The 13,649-nt window shown below is 58.1% G+C and overlaps 2 protein-coding genes across 2 annotated transcripts in view; both read right to left on the minus strand.

Annotated features, from left to right (window-relative positions):
• The window catches only part of USP19 (ubiquitin specific peptidase 19), a 15,217-nt gene extending 5,166 nt beyond the window's left edge, over positions 1–10,051 (minus strand). Inside the window, exons 1-20 of the mRNA XM_009892548.1 lie at positions 9,943–10,051; positions 8,072–8,128; positions 6,821–6,949; positions 6,132–6,265; positions 5,393–5,800; positions 4,767–5,034; positions 4,477–4,633; positions 4,300–4,371; positions 3,654–3,769; positions 3,129–3,343; positions 2,607–2,808; positions 2,387–2,520; positions 2,040–2,198; positions 1,844–1,954; positions 1,559–1,669; positions 1,306–1,407; positions 814–954; positions 512–630; positions 152–289; positions 42–62 (exon numbers count right to left, since the gene is read on the minus strand). Coding sequence (XP_009890850.1) covers positions 42–62; positions 152–289; positions 512–630; positions 814–954; positions 1,306–1,407; positions 1,559–1,669; positions 1,844–1,954; positions 2,040–2,198; positions 2,387–2,520; positions 2,607–2,808; positions 3,129–3,343; positions 3,654–3,769; positions 4,300–4,371; positions 4,477–4,633; positions 4,767–5,034; positions 5,393–5,800; positions 6,132–6,265; positions 6,821–6,949; positions 8,072–8,128; positions 9,943–10,051 — 2,903 coding nt within the window. The remainder of the gene's footprint in view (positions 1–41; positions 63–151; positions 290–511; positions 631–813; positions 955–1,305; positions 1,408–1,558; positions 1,670–1,843; positions 1,955–2,039; positions 2,199–2,386; positions 2,521–2,606; positions 2,809–3,128; positions 3,344–3,653; positions 3,770–4,299; positions 4,372–4,476; positions 4,634–4,766; positions 5,035–5,392; positions 5,801–6,131; positions 6,266–6,820; positions 6,950–8,071; positions 8,129–9,942) is intronic.
• Positions 10,052–10,980: 929 nt separating this feature from the next.
• LOC104293087 (laminin subunit beta-2-like) overlaps positions 10,981–13,649 on the minus strand; it is a 13,372-nt gene continuing 10,703 nt past the window's right edge. Inside the window, exon 18 of the mRNA XM_009892549.1 lies at positions 10,981–11,182. Within this exon, the coding sequence (XP_009890851.1) occupies positions 10,981–11,182 (202 nt within the window). The remainder of the gene's footprint in view (positions 11,183–13,649) is intronic.

Here is a 13,649-nt window from a genome sequence, read left to right on the forward strand (position 1 = left end):
ACCCCTGTTCTGGTGACATCCGGCCCAGCTGGAATGGAGGCTGGAACACGCTGACCGAGTACCTGGGCAAGAAGGTGGCAGTCAGAGCCAGACAGGCACAGGGCTGAGCTCAGCTCCAGGGCAGAAGCACCCTCCTTCCCTGGACCCTCACCTTGCGTAGCCCTCCAGCAGCTGGGCCAGTCGGGCATAGGTGAGGCGGGACTCTGGCACGCTGATGAGGAAGGGGAAACCGATGTTCTCGGGGCGGCACAAAGCCTTGTGGTCCGGCCAGTGTGTTTTCTGACATGCCCTGTAACACATACAGCCCCAGATGAACCCAGTATCTGCGACCACCCTGGGCAGGAGCATGGCAGGGCCAGGGGGATGTGTTGGGGATGCGGGGAGCGCCATGAGCCAGACTGACCTCCCAAAGGCCAGGCCCATCCCACCTCCTCCCAGTGGACTGAACTCTCCCATCCAGCTCTTCAAGGCAGGGGACCCTCCCTCCCTGCCAAACACCAAGCCAACTCACACATTGCAGTAACCGACTCGATAGCACCTCGTGCAGCGCCTGAGCTTCTCATCCTCAGGCAGCTGCTTCTTCTGGCAGGCAGCACACTTGGCGACTGGGCCACTGGGCACCTGCGGACGCTGTAGGAGAAAGGACCCATTGGGCAGGGAAGGGCACCCGAGCAGGACCAGGCAGCCTTGGTGGGCATCCATGGCTCGATGCAGCTAGTCATCCTTGCATGCAGCTCTCCCCCTCCTGCTCAGGCCCATTTGCAGGCTCAGGCTCTCTGCATGACTTCCAGCAGTCCCAATATCCCCTCTTACCTGCTGGACCTGCAACTCCACCACCCGCTCCTTGGCCAGCTCTGGGGACAGCACCTCGAAGCAGAGCAGCAAGTCCGTGGGGGTGACCGTGTCCAGTGAGTTGGACGGCAGGAACATACGGTGGAAGCGATTCTTGATCACCTGCCAGGAAAGCAGTGGAGCAGAGCCATGTGAGGGCTGCCCCACGCTTCCTCTCCTGAGAAAGCCACAGTGAGCTGTGGGGACAGCAGCACCACAGAGATGCTGTGCTCAGCTCACCACCCTGCCAGGGGAGGATGGACATCCTTTGCCCTACTGCGGTGGCCCTCCCAGCAGGGCTCTGCCTGCACGGTACCCTGTGCAAGACACTGCCACCCACAGACAAAATCCATCCCATGGACATGTTGGATATGGGCAAGCAACTGTCAGTGGCCATATTCCCTGTGGAGCTGTGGGATCCAGGGCACCCACAAGAGCAGCCCACAGCTTGCTCCCCAGCTTGAGCACTCTCACCTCTGCCAGACGCAGGTTCTCTGGTTTCACACGCACACTGTGGGCCACTGAGTCAAGTACCTCCATGGCACTGGAGTTCTCCTTGATGATACTCACAAGGAACTGCCAGCAAGAAAGCACCACATCAGTCAGACCACACCAAAGAGTACAGGTCCTTAACACAAAGCTCAGCCTGTTGGCACACGACCAGCTGCCTGGGGCACCTCCAGGAACCCTCTCAGGCTCCTGCCCCAGAGTAGGTGGTGTCCTTTACCTTAATTGGTTTCTTGTGCGGCTCCTTTGCAAAGTAGTAGACAGTCAGCACCTTCTGCTTCTGTGGGAGGGGCACGGGGAGGTACAGGAAGGGATCAAAGGTGATGGACACCTGCAGATGTGAGAGCACACTCAGTTGCAAGAAATGCTTGTGGCTGAGATCAGTGGGGCAGCAGCCCCAGTGGACCTGAGATCCAGCCTTGCCCTGTGACCTGTGCTCTCTGAGGTTCAGGAGCTTGCTGCTGTACAGCCAGGACAGGGACAAAGCCTCCAAGGGCTGCCCTACCTTGGAACACACTGGGCACACCAGCTTGGATTTGTACTGGCCCTGAAAAAGGTCCACAATGAAAGAGTCGTTCCTCATCTTGTGTCGCTGCCAGGCTTCCTCAGCTACCACCTGCAGGGAGAGAGGGCTTAGCACTACGCTAAACCACCCAAGCCAGGGCTGCTCTCCCAGTAGCTTTGAGGACGGACATCCTCACCTCATCGGGCCTCCCATCTGAGTCAACAGTTTCTGTATAGGGCTTGTTCTGGATGCGGTTGAGGTCCTCATGCAGGCCATCAAGCAGGAAGGCCATGAACTCCTGAGCATCATGCTGGGCATAGCCAGTGAACTGGCTGGCCTTGCTGGCCACAATTGCCTGGGGGGGAGCACAGTAGTCAGGGCTGGTCAGCAGCCTCCTGGGCAGCACTGCCTGTCCCACGCACAAAGCCTGGCTGCACACACCCACCTAGCCCTCAGCAGCACTAGCAGGGCATCCAGGTGCCCACAAAGGAGTGCTGGGGACCCACAGCAGCTCCTGCGTAGCGCTGGTGCCTGCGGCCCTACCTTTAGTTTAGAGGGCTGGAAGGCATGGTGTGTGCCCTTCCACAGCGCTCGCAGCAGCATGGCAAAGCCAATGGCCAGGCGTCCCCCTGTCCCCAGCGGGTTGTTGTAGTTGATTTCCGACTCAAAGGACCTATCTGTAAGAGATACAGGAGAGCAAAGGTGGTTGCTGGCGGCACCATCAGAGCAGCAGGGCTCTGCTGGGCTCCTGGCGTGGGCTCACCATGGAAGTAGTCACGCAGCTCCCGGGTGTTTGACAGGGACTGGATGACGCTGTTCATGAAGCAGGTGTTGCCAAGGTTCACCAGCCCCGTGAAGCCAGGCAGGCACACCTTCTTCTTCTCATCCTCATCCTCATCATCCTCCACACTCTCAGTGCTCACGGGGCTGTGTGTCATTGGTGGCACCATGCATGTTGGTTTGGGCTGCCAAAGCAAAGGCAAATGTGAGGATGCTGCACTCAAGGGGGTCTCTCTGGGAACACCAGGGGAAACCAAAAGCCCATAGCACCCCTCAAATGTGGCTGTGCTGGAGCCATCACACCACCACCCACCAGGACTGGGATAGACAGACCAACTGCTGCCCCCAGTCATGCCAGCTGTGACTGAGGAGCACTGCCTCCTCCTCCATGAACAGCTTGCCAGTCCCCAAAGCAACACCAAGGAGGTGGGGACCCATGAGAAGCACAGGCGGGCCCCCCTCTCCCCCTGCCCAGGTCAAACCCAGTGGGTGCAGCCCTACTCACCGAGGGAATGTGTGGCTCTTGCTTCACTGCCACATGCTCTGGTGCTGTACGAGCTGCTACACCATCCAGACCCCCATCTTCCACACGCGGCTTCTCTTTGTCGCTGGCTCGGGCCTCCTCCTTGCTGGACAGGGGGTGCTGGTTACTTCCCGGGGGGTTCTTATCCAGAGGGGTAGGGCCTGTAGGCATGGCAACCTTTGCACCACCCACTGCACCTTAAAAAGGGGGAAGGGTGGGCCTGTGGTTAGCAGCACCACGGCAGGGCTAAGCTGCTCAGTCCAAGCTCACACACAGGCTCTCTCCTACCCCTCTTCTCCATGAGCAAGAGGAACAGCAGTGCCCTTCCTCTAGAGCTTGGCTTGCACTGCCCTACACCCCTCCTGCCTGCACCCACTCAACCTCTTCTCCTTCCCCACAACCCTGTGCCAGAGGATCTGGCACCACCCAGCTGATGCCAGTGGTGAGAAGGGCCCATGCCCTGCTGGGGTGCAGCAGGCAGGCAAGACAAGAAGGCAGGGTGCAGACCTCGTGTGGCTGGAGCCTCCAGCCCTCCCCAGCGCTGGCTCTGGCGTTTCTTCAGGCAGACATCGATGCGAGACACCGTGAAGTTGTACGTGCACTGGTCTGGCTCAATAAGGTTCCTGCAAGACACACAGCAAGTCAGGGGTGCCCCAGACCCCCCAGCAGCCTCAGACGTGCCAAAGCCTCTGCAAGGCAGGGCCATGGCCTCCAGGCAGTAGGGACCTGGCTAGCACTGATCGTGAGGTGGCCCTGGAAGACCAGGGCGGAAACCTTTGAGCCTGGCCACACTAAGCACACAGAGGGCCCCTTTCCTGGCAGATCCATTCCACTTGGCTCCACATGCTCCCTCCCACTGGACATCCCACCCAAAGTGCACACAGGCTGGTCTGGCTCTGTCCCCAGGAGCTCTGGAACAGGCTGAGGGGGAAATGCAAGCAAGGAGGCACTGGGATTTCCTCCCCTGCAAGCCACCACACAGAGCCAAGGCAGCCTGGGCTTAGGGCATTACTGTAGCATGGTGTAAGGGAGACTCTCAGGTGTAGAAATGAGCATTCCTTCCACAGACCCGCCAGTCAGGACTGGCTTCTGCTCCAGCTCTGCACTCTCAGCTCCTTTGCCCTGTTGTAGGCTAGAAGGATGGGAGCCATACCTGAGCTTCACCTGCCACCGGAACACTGTGTGGGGCCCACAGCCAGGATGGAGACGAAGGAAGTTTGTGTCACTACAAAGACATTGGGAAGGAGTGAGAAGAAGTGAACAAACAAGTAGCCTGGCCACAGTCAGGAGCTACACAGCAGTCTGGCACTGTCCTGAGGCATGCCTGTACCTTGTCTGGAACACCAGCGTGAAGTCTTGCTCCCGGAACAACACCTTGGATGTCTCCTTGTGGATCTCCTTCACGTAGACGTGCACCACCACTAGGTCGTTGCCCTTCTCATATGAGTCATTCTTGACAAAGGTCAGGCTCACAAAAGGCTCTGGCTCTGAGCGAGGAAAGCCATGGAGAGAGACATTACCTTCTTTGCATGCTGAGGAAGCACTGCAGGCTGACCCAGTAGAGGTCCTGAGCAGATGGACTTTCCCGACCAGGCCGATCCCTGGGCTCCAGCCACTTACCATCAGCCGCTGCTTCCAGCGCCACGTCATCCTTGGACCAGTCCCTCTTCTCACTGTCTCTGCCCAGGGGAGGGGTGGCCACTGGGACAGCCTTAGAGCTCTCTCCCAGGACAGGTGTGCAGTCCCGGCCCCGCAAGACCTCAGCAGGGCTGCCTGGCTGCAGGACCCTCTTCTCCACACAGGTGGCAACACGGTGGGGGAACACCTCTGTGGTAGCAGTGAGAGGTGGCATCTCCACAGGAACAGTCTCCTTGGCCAAAACCACAGCCTTTTAAGACAGAGGGACACGGTGAAAAACAGACACTGTCACCCCCAAGCTGCTGTGGCTCACCTGCTGTGACTCCTGCCAGCCAGGCAGGCACAGCCCCATCCCATGCCACCCACTTCCCCCACATATCCCATGCTCAGCTCAGCCTTGTTAGCACCAGAGCACATGCTCAGCCCAGCGACTGCAGGTCCTCATGTCACCCTCTCCTCCACCACAGCCAGGCCCATGCCAGCTCTCAGCACCACCCACGGAACCCCGGAGCCCATCTCATCGGCAACGATGTGTCCCTGGGCAAACAGCATCCTCTGCGTGGGGGCTGAGGAAGCAGGGGTGCCCTGTTTGGCCGAGTCCTAGGTACCTTCTCCAGTGGCGGTGTGAGGTCCGTGAGGGCTGTAGGCCCGTCAACCTGGCTGGTTCTGCCATTGCGGCGGCTGCCTGCCCTCCCGCTGTGCCCTTTGCTGGGCTCCACGCTGCCAGTGACTCTGGCATTTGGCTCCTCTTCAGTAGGAGCTACTTTGAGGTATACTGCCCGCTTGGCGCTGGGGCCGCTCTGTGTCCCTGGGCTGGCTGGGCTCTTCCCTCCCAGGGCCTCACTTCTTCCCGGAGCACGCTTAGGGTTGGAGGGCTCCCGACGGGACCTCGGTGGCTCTGTGCCTTCAGCCCTCAGCTCTTCAGGGGCCAGCTCTGCAGAAGCAGCCTTCTCCTTTCCATTCTCCCAGCATGTGGCCCCTTTGGCCAGCTCTTTGGATCCATCTTTCCTTCTCTTCTGTGAAAAGCAGTGCAGCACAGTGGGAAGGTATCCAGGCAGCAGCACCTCTCACGCTCTTTGCCAGCCCCTCACCCTCACTCCCCCTTCTCTGAATGTGCTAGGGCTCTGCTCCAGAACCTGGAGCTTATGTGGCAAACAGTAACAGGGGTGTGATGATGCCCCCCTCCCTGGGACAGAGGCAGCTGGCTCACTGCCCTCAGGAAGCACATGGATACAGGATGTGCCCCACATTGCTCCCTGAGCAGCTCAAGAGCAGGGAGTGAAACCGTCACCCCAGCTCCCCTGGGCTCCATAAGCTCCCTCAAACAGCAGATCCTTCCCTCCTCACCAGAAGCGAAGACCAGGTATGCAGTGGGATCTTCTTCTGAAGCACAAGCTGTAGAAAGTTGCCCTTCTTGCACTGGACCTTGCTGCAGGAGCTCTCAATCTCCTCATAGAACTGACAGCTCCACTGGCGCCCATCTGCAAGCAGAGGGGGACCGACACCTCAGGCAGCGCTCCAGGCAGCTGTCACCTAACCCACAGCCCCCCTTCACCTGCCCCAAGGATCAAGGCAGCACTCATCCAGAGCCAAGGAGGCTGCAGGCAGGCTGCCACCATACCCCAGGAGCCTTCAGGGTAATGCCAGCTTCCCTGGATTTGTTTTGTACATCTGGCTGGCCTCCTTCCCAGAGGGAAGGCCCTGGGCCTCCCTGCCCTCAGGGGCATAGTCGCTTTTCCAGGGGATACCCAGGGCCGACTCAGTCATCCCAGCAAGCAGGGGACATGCATCAGTGCAGCAGTTTGGGCTTGCCCACTTGGTGCGGAGACCAGCTCCTGCCTTCTTCCTCAGCTCTACACCCTTCTTCTTTTACACTGCTCTCATATCAGCCCTGCCTGCTGGCTGAAGCTATACCAGCTGACAGCAGGGCACTGCCTCTGAAGGAAAGGTTTTATGCCTGCCTGGATCAGCCCCACTTCTAGCTGCACCAAGCCCTGCTGAAGAAATGCCTGCAGCAGTCCCTCTGCTCCCCATACCTGGTAGTTTGACCACACAGTCTGTGTCAGTGAAAGCAGCATCCACATCCTCCACCTTCAGAGCTCCACTGCCCAAGTTCAGCTTGACAATGATCTCATCAGCATTCTGCTTCCAGTCCAGCAGCAGTTCTAGGAAGAGGGAGGGAAGTGTCACCCACTCGCTGGGGCATAAGCCTGCAGTGCCCACTCCTTGGCTGGGGAATGAGAGCCTGAATACACGCTCGGTTTAAGGAGGTCAATGCAGAGAGCACAGATCATATCAATCAAACAGGATGCTCACAACCTGCTTTCATCAGACAGGCCACAAAGAAGAGCACATGTTACGGCAGGGCAGGTGAATCCCGGTGAGAACTAGAGAGATCAGAAAGGCAGCGCTGCTCTCGGCCCTGTCACGTGCAGCAGCGGCTGGGAAGAAGGGGTGGCTCCTGCCAACTACAGAGCAATTGCTGCTTTCCCCAGGGAACAAGGAAGCCACAGAATTACTCTGGGGGATTCAAGTGGACTCTGCCCACAACCAGAAATTGCCACTTCCTCTTTGCATATGCAAACCGACCAGCTCAGCTGCAATCACCAAAGTGCACTGTACTCCTGCCAGGTAAGCACTGTTACCATGGCTGAAACAGGGGTGGGCTGGCCAGCCGGGCAAGAAGGCCACACCCAGGGAGAAAATGGTGTGGCAGTGTCACTCTGCTGCAGGCAGAACCCCCGTCAGGTGCCTGCCAGGCTCCAGGTCTGGCCCTGTGGTGTTCTGAAGTCTTCAAGGCAAAAAGGTGATTTCAATCACCTTAATTTCAGGCAGGTTCATTCTGCCCTCTGTGGTATAAGGGTATCCTACTCCACCTCCCCTCAAAGCAGGCCTGGACCAAAGCAGAAACCGGCCAGCAGCACTTGCTGAGTGACATGGGTTGGGATTTTCCCACCCCAGCACAGTTCCCTGCTCAGAAACAAGCAGGACAGATGCGGGCAGCAAGACATCCCAGGACTGTGCTCAGTGGCACCATGACACCGAGTCAGAAGTAGCCTGTCACGTGCTCAGAGCCTCTTCCTTGCAGACAGCCCTTCTCTGCCATGTGCATCCTTCTCTGCCCTGGGAATGCCGCATCCTCTTAAGACAAACACTGTGGCAAGGAGCACTCAGGTTAGTTCTGCTCAATGCTAGACCATGGGACAATGACAAGGTGAGAGCTTCAGATCCCTTGGCAAGGGCACTCTGTGGCCATGCACTAACAGCCGGCACACACCTTAACTTACCCTCCTCTGAGTCCTTCTCCTGGGCAGTCTCAGCCTGCTCGAGCTCAGGGCGAGACACTGGTGGGCAGAGAAGCAGAGCGCAGGCAGGTCTGTCATTTTGTCACATCAGAGCATGGGCCGGCATGCCAATGCCCAAAATCTCGCATGTCACCTCCTTATCCCCTGAACCTCTGTCCAGGCCTTTCATCCTGCATGTGCTGCTCATTTCCCTCCTCTGCTTCCTCACACCTCTTCCTTCCCAGTAGCCCTGCTGCACCACAGCAAGTCAGCCCCCAGCACAGCTGCTCTGGGCCACACCACCATATCTCAGTCTAACCAGCACCACAGTAGAAGCAACACAACATCACTGCACTGCACAGACAGTGCTGCTTCGAGGCACGTCTCAGTGTCAAGCTTGTGGTACCTGGTCTGTGCGCCCCTGCTCAGTACCCCAGGCCTTCAGCCTCCAGCCATACAGAGGAGTCCTGCCTTGATCTGACAGGGAGGACTTGATGTTTGGTTGTGCTCAAACCAATTCTGCTGTAATGAGAGAACCACACAGCCCAGCTGCACTTTAGCATTCTCATTCCTGCACAAGCTGCCAATGTCCACAGCCGAAACCTCCTTCCAGATCAGGCTGGGGAACCAAACTGACCTGACACCTAATCCCTGCTCCCCGCAGGATTACCTCCAACAGCCAGAAGTGTCTCAGGCCCTGTTCCACCCCCACAGGGCAGTGAGCTCTGCCAGGCAAGGGGCTCAGAGCAACAGCAGCAACGTGAGCTGTGGTCTCCACCCTGGAGTGCTCAGAGGCTGCCGCTGCCTCCCTTGATGTGCTACAAACCCATACAAAACCTCTGCTAACCACCACAGTCAATGGTGCTAAGGTGCCGGTGGGACTGGCAGTGTGAGAAGCTCTGCAGCGGCACTGCCTGGAGGATCTACAACTTGCTCCGTCCCCTTGCCACCCCTGCACAGAGGGGACAGAGTCAGCATGGCTGCACCACAGCCCCTGGGAAGGCAAGAGCCTCCTGGGTCAGGAGGTGCGGAAGGTCAGGCCTTACCAGAGAAACAGCACACCTCCCATGTGAGAGAAGGCACAACACTGCGCACTCTACACCATGGCGTTTTGCACTGGGGACAGCAGCCGGCACAGATCTCAGCAAGAGCTCATTTACCTTGACCTATAAAACACCCTGTGATTTTGAGGTTACAACAGTCATAATGGAGCAGGCACAGAAATCGAGCAATTTTCCATGGCCGCGGGAACTCTTGCTTGCATCCTGCCTGCAGGCATTCCCTGCCCCACACTGGAGCCTGCACCTGAAGCATCATTTTTGTCATCATATACACAGCAGTTACAGAGGGAATTACTCCACAGCAACTATTCTACTTGAGCCACACCTTGCCCTGACACAGAAGTTAAAACAGCAGCCCCACCCACAGGCCCTGCACTTGGCAGACGCTGTCAGCACCCAGTTGCTGTCTCGCAGCATCTGGCCTCAGCAAACCGATAGGGAAGCAGCAGCGCCTCCAGCTGCAAGAGCACCCACAGGCTTCAGTCCCACTACCTCTGGATCGGGGCAGCTCAGCCTCATCCAAAAGCAGAGTCTAGAAACAACCACTGAGGCCAACTCCAGGCTTAAGCTAACAAAGCCACAGGTCTGACCTTCCTCACATAACTGGGGCTAAGTAGCGCCCGAAGGAAGAAGGTTACAGGTCCAGGGAGGACACTGTGACGAAGAGGATCCCACATCACACGGGTTACCATCAGCTGCAGGAAGCGATTAGTTAAATCTGCTTATCCTGCAGCAGATGGCTGCGAGGCTCCCACCCTGCAAGGCCGAGAAACCACAGGCCTGCTTGACGCAGCACTGCCGAGGGGCTCTCACCTTCCTTGCTCTCCTGGTTGGCTCGATCCTTCTGCTTCTTCTTGTTGGTGGCATCTTCCAAGCCCCGAGACACTCTCCTCTGGCCAGGGGCATTGGTGCTGCTGGACATTTTCAGCCGTTTGGAGGACACAAACGGCCCGCCGGGGTCGGTAATGGAGTCTGGGTCAGGGGTGCGACGTTTTCTTCCTGGCCCAGCTATCTTGGCGACTCTCTGTGGTCAAACTCTCTGGCAAGGAACTAGTGGCCTAAAGAGAGGAGAGAGCAAGCATGGTGGGAGGAGCGGGTGGAAAAGGCCCAACAGCATCAGGATCCACTCTCTGCCCCAGCGCCAGGCCCTCCCAGGGCCCGTGCCCTGACACGACCTTCACTGCAGTGTTAACGGGAAGCCCCACGCAGCACTCGGTGAGGAAACCTACCTCATCACAGCTGTTACGCTTACTGCCAAAAGCATGGGCTTGTCAGAGCTCCCAAGATACAACCAGGGGTCTTCCGTATGTGGCACTCATTAAAAACCTGGAAAGCAATTGTCATGCTCATGGCTCCCACTACAGAAACACTGGCCCAGAGGAGCCGCCGGCGCTAACAACACCCAGAGGCAAAGCCAAGGGCGAGGACATGGGGAGGCCCCAATCTGCAAAATCGAGCCTCCAGGGTCAACTGGGGCAGCCCGCCCCACGGCTTGAGGCGGCAGCTATTTCAGTCAAACAGTGCCCCATGTAAGAGGCGGGAACAGGAGCAAGTAACGCCCTAAGAAGGAAGAAAGGGGAGAAGCAGGAGCAGGCTCGGGACAGTCTCCCATGACAGATGAGAGCAGAGCTCCCTGGCAAGAGGAGAGTACCTCCCCCTCCACCCACCAGCTGGGAGCTTAACCAGCAGGACTGCACCTTGCATATTCATCTCCCCACCAGTTTACAGACAGCGCCAGCGGGACCTGCCCTGGAAACAGGACACCTCTGCTCCGCCTGCCCCAGGGAGAGGGCAGGGCTGTCGCCGCTGCCCCCTTAGACTCGCCCTCCCAGGCAGAGCCAGCTAGTTCCCTTACAGGGTTTGGGAGCTGCTGGCCCAAGGGCTGGTCTCAGTTTCACTCTCCGGTTTCGCCCTCGGGTGTTCATGGCTTCGATAGAGGAGAGCTGGAACAACCAGCTGAAAACGGTCCTGCTTGAGGTCGGTGGAGGCGGTGAAAGCAGAGAAGCCTCCCTCGCCCTGAACCCAGTAGCGCTCACGGGTCTGCAGCGGTTTGCTGTGGGAGAGCAGGCCCAGCCACACGGATCCTGCCCACCTCCAGGTGCTGGCAGCCTGCAGCAGCTCCCGGTGCACTGATTCACACCCCATCCCATGGCCCTGCTCCCATCTGAGGACACAAAGCTGAGCCCGACAGCATCTTGGTCTAGCCCAGCTCCACTAAGCCTGCCTCTTCCTCAGGAGTTCCCCATGCCCTTGGGAATGGCCTGCCCTGCCCTCACCTGGGTACCAAGCACAGACCCCAGAGTTCTGCTGGGCACAGCCGGGGGCAGGAGGCACCTCCAATGGAAGTGCTCATTTGGAGGGAGCACACTGGCAGCTCTGCAGGGTGTTTGTGTTCTAGAAAGGCTCAGAGTAACAAGTGGCCACAAACACGGAGTCATAGCCACAAACTGCAAGGGACCCCAGAGAGCAAAGTGGTCTTGCCCTGCCCTCAGCTTTGGCAAAGCCAGCCCCATGGCAGGCACTGAGCCCAAACCCTTTCTCTTCAGGCCAACCCGCTCTTGTAACCAAGAGCCACCGAAGCAAAGCAAAAAACTCGAGCGCCGAGTCCAGCCCGGGTGCCTGGCACAGGCAACTCCCACCACCTGCAGCGGTAGGGCCCAAAACAACCTGGAGACAGGGACTCTGAACAGGGCCCAGCATCAGCCCCAGAGAGCTTGAAAAAGTGTGGGAGGACAGCAGTGCCACCCCCAAGCTGCCACACAAACTGGGTCTCCCAGGGATGCAGCAGCGCCTCTGGCTGCAAAGGGGATAGGAAGGGCCCCTCGCAGCAGCAAATGTGGCTGTGGTTTGCTCGCCTGTGCTTCTGACGCTGGCAGCTGCTGCTGCCAGTGACATGCTGTTGCTCAGCTCCCAACTCCACCAACACCAAAACATGCCAGCTACAGATGCTTCCCAATGCTGAGAAAGCTAACCTGGGCTTGGCAAACACGGCAAAGTGTTTTTTGCTGAATTTCTTTCACCTCTAGGGTGAGAACTCCAGGAGGAGCATGAGACAAGAAGCAGCACTGCTTCATGCAGGGCCAGGTGAGGCTCCTTCACCTCCTTCCTGAGCCTCTGAAGGGGTGGCACAGGGGCACTGCTGGGCAGGGTGACATCAAGCCCTGAGAAGGGTCCTGGAGGGCTGAGAAAAGATCCTCCTCTGCCCAAGAAGGGGTGAGGAGATCCAGGGTCACATGTCTGCTGTCACTCTTCTGGGAGAAGCCTGCTGCTCTCATGCCTCACTGAGGGCTTGGCTCCCTCAGGGACTTTGCCGACAGTTATTCCTAATGGCAGGCAGCAACCAAGCGGGGCTGGAGCTCTGCCCAATTCCAGCTGCCAGCCCGAGGCCGCTGCGGGCACTGCGGGGTTTTGGAGGAGTACAGGCAAAGCACAGGCTATTCCAATCCCTGAAACTTTCTGCCTCTCTGCCATCAGGAAATGTGCAGCCAGGCAGGATGTTCAGCCCCAAGGGGTGCAGGGGCATGGAGGTTTTGGCACCACTAATGTCAGCACTGTAGGAGCTGCTGCAGGGGAGAGATGGTGAAAGGCCGCCCTGGCTGGATGCCAGGTGTACCTCCAAGAAGCACCCAGTGGGCTGGGCACTCGTACAAAACCTTACTCAATCCTTCTCCGAGCCGGGAAAGCTTGGCCATGCTGCTGAGAGAGGAGGTGCCTCCTTGCTCTCTGCTCTCTCAGCCTTTGTGCCGGTGCAAGCACCCACGTGGCTGCAGCACGTACTGGATCAAGACACCAGCCAACGTGAAACTGCTTTCTGCCAAATTTGTCTTACCCTAGAGCAGTTCCCCAGCCCAGTTCATGCTGGGGCTGCACAAACACTTTCACTGGCCAGAGGAAAGAGAGAACTCAGGAACAACCGCAAGGAGCAAGGGAGAATGGCCTCCCTTTCCCACGGCAGTCCTGGAACAGGCTAGTGTAAGTGCTCAAAGAATGACAGCAGAAGGTGCACAACAAGACGCCATTTGCCCCTGAAGCGTGGGGCACATTGAATACTTGGCAGGAAGAGGCCTCCTGGTTCTTGCCTGCAGCATCTCCCTCTCAGTGCCCAAAGGCCTGTACTGGGGTAGCTGTGGAGAAGGTTGGATATCCCCCAGCTTCATCCTTCCATGGACTTTTGGCTCCTCCATGTCCCAAATACAGCCAAGAGAAATGCTTCCCTTGTGTGTACAAGTACTTTTGTCACCTTCTGCTCCTTGTCCCCCCAAGTGATGCGAAGTCTCAAGACTCAAGTTCATCTCTCACTACAGTTTCTTGGCATGCCTGACACACAGGCTGAGCCAGGACAAGCACAGAGCTGCTTGGGACAGGCACTCAACCCAGCACTGCAACACATAATGTTTCCAACCCGTGTGGGAATCACCGTGCCAGCAGTGAGCCCTTATAGCTGTGCTGCGTGAGAAGCCCGGCAGGCCCAGCTCCCCCCAGGCCCCGACAAGTGTCTGGGGAAGATGACTCTGACCAGA

This window comes from Charadrius vociferus, unplaced genomic scaffold (assembly GCF_000708025.1).
Source record: "Charadrius vociferus isolate BGI_N301 unplaced genomic scaffold, ASM70802v2 scaffold119, whole genome shotgun sequence".
NCBI lineage: Eukaryota > Metazoa > Chordata > Aves > Charadriiformes > Charadriidae > Charadrius > Charadrius vociferus.